General features: G+C 38.8%; 1 protein-coding gene across 1 annotated transcript in view; it reads left to right on the forward strand.

Moving 5' to 3' along the window:
* The window catches only part of LOC126095750 (aldehyde dehydrogenase, mitochondrial), a 105,893-nt gene extending 101,064 nt beyond the window's left edge, over positions 1–4,829 (forward strand). Inside the window, exon 10 of the mRNA XM_049910524.1 lies at positions 4,313–4,829. Within this exon, the coding sequence (XP_049766481.1) occupies positions 4,313–4,460 (148 nt within the window). The 3' untranslated portion in view covers positions 4,461–4,829. The remainder of the gene's footprint in view (positions 1–4,312) is intronic.
* Positions 4,830–6,000: the final 1,171 nt, after the last annotated feature.

Genomic DNA, 6,000 nt, shown 5'->3' on the forward strand with positions numbered 1-6,000 from the left:
GCACCAGTAGTGGGGCATCTACAGTGCTCTTTTTTGGCCACTTCAAAAGCCACACACATGCTATCAGTCCATGTTATAGCAGAGTCACCGTTTGTCTTTGCTGCAATTAGTGGTTTTTGTAACAGCAGAGTGTGGCAAGTGATGGCGATAAAAATTTAATATACCAAGCAATCGGCACAATTCCTTGGCCTTATTTGGGCGTGAAATCCATAAGACGGCTTCTACCTTCTCTGGCAGTGGTAGTGATCCTGCTGCTGTAATCATATACTGTAGGAATTTCACATGGGATGGCCAAAGACACATTTGGCAGTGTTCAGGATGACACTGTAGTGTTCCAGCCGCTTAAAAACTTCCATTAAATGCTGCCGATGTTGCTCTGCTGATGATGAAAATACTACTTGTCATCCAGGAGAGCAAAAGCAAAAGTTAGGTCTTGTAGCACAGAGTCAATGAAGTGTTGCCATGTTCGAGCAGAGCTCCTGAGTCCAAAAGTCATAAATTTGTTCTCAAACAGGCCAAAAGTAGTGACAGTCACTGTCTTGGGAATGTCTCATTCACCTACAGGGATCTGTGTGTTCGCTTTTGCACCGTCCAAGACGCTAAAAACAACCCCACTCAATGCAGTGTTGTAGTCATGTAAAAACAGCATTGGCTATCTGTTCAGGATTGTTCTGGCACTCACGGCTCTGTAGTCACAACAGGGTTGCCAAGCACCATCGTTTTTCAGTACCAAATGTAATGGTGAGGACCGGGGTCTGTTGGATGGCTGCATTACAGCTTCATAAACCATACTGTCGATGCGACTCTTCAAGCTTTCCCGTCGGATGTGTCGTAAATAGTCTTCACGGGTTTGTTGCCAGATCACATTGTGCAAATTCCACAATATTTCCTCGGAGCAATTGTCAGACATCTTCAGGTGGTTCAACCTTGCTTGTGGTTAGGTATGACTGACGGTCCCCACACACCGTCGCCCCGTTTCTAGAACATGTGCGCGAAGAATGCGCAGCCACGGACATAGCGCATGCGCAGTGATTTGCCCTATTCAAACTCCCTCTGCCGAAACTCGCAGTGCAGCTCTCTTGCACAGTGGCTAGTTCTAGTATGCAATATTAAAGTATTTTACACTTTTCTGTTAATCTAAAAGTTTTCATTATGGAACTGACTGGCTCTTCCCTTCCTTGGAATTTGTTGAAGAGGGTTCATCTGCTTTGCATGTGGCATGACTTTGAAATTAGGAAACACAGAAGGTAAAGACAGTTTCAAATTACTTTCCTTGTGAAGTTTGTTTCCGGATTTGAAAAAGGAAAAAAAAAAAAAGGAAAGAAAAGCTTTTTCGTTCTGACATGTGGACGAGACAGGTAATAAACTTGTTACTGCTTTATCTGATAGCATTGGAGACTCTATCTTTAAGCTGAACCAGAAATTTACTGGTGATAAAGATTTCTTTTCTGTAATTTAGTCACTGGAAGTTTTAAGTAGCTGCTAGTTTCAATTTACACTTCATGTGGATTCCAAAATTATTGCCTTTTCCAAGCGATTGTGAATTCCGTTGTTGTTTGACAGATTTCCCAAATTTCAAGGCTTTTAATAAACAGTTCATACAGTCTTACACATTAAACAGGTTTTTGTATCATCCTTGAAGTACTAAATTTCAACTGTTGATTTTTTTAACAAAATTTTTGTGAAATACGCTACAGTCGGAAGCCAGACTTCGCCTAGGGGAAAATGTACCTGGTGAGGAGATAAGTCGTACAGTATGAGAAAATTTCTGTGATGATACAACCATCTTACATCCGTATTAATCAATAAAAACTTTTAAATAATTAGTGTTACAAAAATTCGCTAATTAATAGGGTGGTAGGATGACCACTTAACTGTTTTCACTGCAATGTAAGGTAGTACAGAGGTTTTTCACATGCACCTAACAAGAAGTTGATTTAATAATTGCAAGCAGTGGTGGAGATTTGAATAACCATGTTGTTGTTCATGTTACGGCCATCAGTTATTGTAATATAAGATTGGAGGTAAAGTACTGTGTTGGTAAATACTGTGCAAAGTAAAAAGCTGCTTGCAAATGGGCCACAGAGATTTAGTTTCACACCCGCAACTTTGTGATGCCTGGCAGGTGTGCCACTAGACGAGCAGCTGGGCCATACAGATGCCTTGGCATACTCGGATTTTCTAACGGGACACTGCATGGCCCAGTGGGCCCCAGTGCGGCTCGACTGGCTGACTGAGTAGTGCGGGTCGAGGCTTGTCGGGCAGTCGAGGCTATGGTCCCAGGCAGACCATGCAGGTTCAGTGCGTACCCCTGTCTAGTAGTTTAAATGCCCTGCTATCGTAGTTAAAACTTACTGCGGGAAAGAAAACTAAACACATTTGTCCAACAAAGCTCAGAAGTTTCTTTCCTGCAGTTGTTTTTTACAGAAAACCTGCAAATTGGCAAAGTATGTAGCTCATGTCCATTTTAATGTTCATTAGAGTATAGGATAAAATTTTGAAGAAAATTGATCCACAACTTATTGACATTTTTCACAACAATGTTTAACAATGTCTTTTCTTTATATTATAGTATACATATTCAACAAATAACATAGGCAAGTGAGAAAGGTTTTCTTGTCGTATGTATTACATTGATTATAGTGGCTTTGGACATCTTTGCAGCCTACTAGCTAACCCAGTAGAAATATACATGAAGATGAAAATATACTGTTCTTGTAGACTTGCAAACTATATGGATCATTTTATATTGCAGCCAGGAAAGATGTCACACTGGCTTAGAACAGTTTCATTGATTGAGGTGGAATCGTGGTTAACACTGAAATTGCATTCAGGAGTATTGTTTAAATTGTAGTTCTGCCACCCATATTAGAGTTTGCTGAGATGCCCCAAATCGCAAGGCAAACTGTGGGGAAGTTTCCTTTGAAAAGGACCCAGCTTATGCAGTACTCTCTCCTTGTCAACTCAGGCATGTGTTTGATCTCTAATGACCTCATCATTTGTGGACCTTTAAACACAGTATTCATTTTTTAAAGATATATGCAACACTTTTTAATCTGTTAAGTTGCTTCTTGTTTAATATATGCTTTTCCTTGCTATTTTTCTTGTATTATACTGAGAATTAGATAATTAAGTAAACAAATGTTACTCTGGCATTGTGCAGCATAAGAGCCCTGGCTTTAGCAGTGTAAGTGCACGGCAATCTGTAATGATGTGTGTGTACATTGGTTTAATCTTCTGTCTTTCAATAAACATTTTTTGCCAAGGTTCAGAGAGTAAGTGATAGGGCACTGTAAGAGTATTTTTATCTGTAATTCAGTATATGTATAACTGTTTAAATAGAAAAAGTTGTTTGAAAAATAAAGGACTGGTTTTTACATTAATATTATAAATTGCCTTGTGGTAAAAGTGCAGCACAAAGAAGACTTGTCTGATGTCAGTGTAACTTCATGCATGTACATACCATTGGCGACTGTGTAAATGATTAGAGCTACTATTCTCTGTGACAGGCAGAATGGCCATCAGTGGTGCATTAGTGTTGCTCTTGCTCATTGTTGCCACCAGGGGTGGTAGATTATGTAAAGGGTATGAACAGCTCCAGATGTTGAGTGATTACAGTGAAGGACACGCAGTTCCCGTCTGCTCACATGAGACAGTGTTATCTGAACTTGATAGTTTGCAGGAGGCCTCATTGTGGATCTCCAAGTGGCCAGCTGCTCAAATTGTGCAGTATCCAAATTTGTGGGGCATTCAGATGCGATAGTGGCCCAGTGTTGGAACGTGAAGGTACGGGCATACCCGTTGCCAAGGTTCGCACTCATAATCCCTTTACATTTGAGCATACTATCTAAGACCAAGTAATGAATTTCCTGCAACATTCTGTGTCATCCCATACTATTGGTTGGGGACTACCAGCAGCCAGACTAGGGAATTACAGGCTCCTGTTAACACCCCAGAGCTAGTATTCTGGATGTCAAAGACCAATTCCAACAGTTGTGGGCCAGCTTGCCTCAGGAGGGTATACAAAAGTTCTGACACCCTTCCCAACCAAACAGGTGCTCACCCTCAGGCCAAAGGGTGAGCAGTGTCATGCTGATAAGTGGGCTCATGCTGCCAAGTTCTTTGTAAGTCTGACTCGGTTTTGTAATCACTGTGGTAACATCACATACCATTTTAACATGTAAATTTTCATTTCAGTTCCTCCTCTATGCTTTACTAGAATTGGATGGTGTATGTAATTAGTGTAGCATTTTGTCTTTGAACAGAAATTATATGTGGTTTATGGAAAATAATAATATTTTTTTCTTTCAAGGGTGAATTGCTACAATATTCTGAATGTACAAGCTCCATTTGGAGGATTCAAGATGTCTGGTAATGGACGTGAATTGGGAGAATATGGTTTAGAAGCATACAGTGAAGTGAAGACTGTAATTGTGAAAATACCTCAGAAGAATAACTAAATTTCTTTAACAGAAATGTCTCAACTCGCATAATTACAAAATAGTTATGCTAAGTTCTGATTGTCAGCATCCACTACTCTTTTTTTTTTATGAGTATTATGTCTTCCACAAGTAATGCATCCTCATACGTCGATATTGATACATATTATTGTCACGTAATTTTTTTATACTGCGTAACAATATTGATGGAAACCAGTTTTGATTTGCTTATTGAGCAATGAAACTTCTACAACTGAGTGTGATTACATAGTTTTATTAATATGAGACTGTTTATTGTAATACTAGAATTAATTTTGTACAGCTTCTATGTTTCTATCAGAATACTTATTTTTGTATTCCTTTAAATAAAGTGCCTCTCTCCAGTTTGAATTCCTTTTCATATTTATAGAAAATCTTGCTTATATTTTTTTAAACCGTGATTCAACTTTTTAAACACAAATTTAGTGGAAAATTTGCATGTTGAAGAATGGAAAGATATGCCTTGTAGCATTTGGAAACAGAGAACCATGAGAGAGTAAAAATAAATATCATAATACCGTAAAGGTACAGTGTAGATAATAATTCATGAAAATCGACCATCGTTACAGCTATGAGATTATTCCCTGTGATGGGTTTTACTGGTTTATTGTGTGTGCCTCCAGTTCAGTAGTTGGATGACACACTACTACTACTACTACTACTACTACTATTACTTCTACTAATTATTATTATTAGTAATATTATTATTATTAATAATAATAATAATAATATCATTCTTCTCCTTCTCCTCCATTTCCTTATATTTGAGCTGTATACCTTTCAGTTTTTGTTACTGTGAGTCTGGAGTGTTACTGGTGAATGTGTGTAGATTACTCTATGTACGATCTGCCATGCAGTTGCATGTGTGTTCCAACTTTACCTACAAATAATTTGTGGTTGCTATTGTTTAAATTAACTGCTTGTGTGGAAACAGTGCCAAATGACTACTTCCTTTCGCAGTTGTGAAGGAAGAGAGCTCTGATATATCTAAGCTACTCAAATGACATAATCAGATTTTTGATAATTCTTCTGTATTATAACAGCAATGTTTCCACTAAAAAATTAATTTCATAACTGCAGTTGATGCAGATCACTCATACCTTGTAGCTCGCAGCAGATCATAACATGTATGTGTCATGCTTTGACATTAGAGACCAAATGACCATTCTCATCAAGATTCTTCTGTTGTTCAATCCTTTACAATCTTGTCAGCATTCCTTTTCTCCTTGACTTCCAAGGCACTTCCAAGCCGCAATGCCAAAGTGTAAGCTGGTCTCTCCAGCAGGTGGAGACACGCATTTGGCATCACGCCTTGCCGATATGCTGAAATTACTTCATTTTGCATCTGTCTGCACATACATCAAACAAGAGCACGTACAATGGGACGTTCCACATGTAGTTTCCATGACCATCTTTAATCAGCCAAAGCATATAAAAGCAAAACTTGGTATTCCATAGAAATCCACATTACCTCATGGATCCCCCCACCCACTGAGGCGAAAGATGATGTGCAACCCAAACT

The sequence above is a fragment of the Schistocerca cancellata genome, chromosome 8, assembly GCF_023864275.1.
Source record: "Schistocerca cancellata isolate TAMUIC-IGC-003103 chromosome 8, iqSchCanc2.1, whole genome shotgun sequence".
NCBI lineage: Eukaryota > Metazoa > Arthropoda > Insecta > Orthoptera > Acrididae > Schistocerca > Schistocerca cancellata.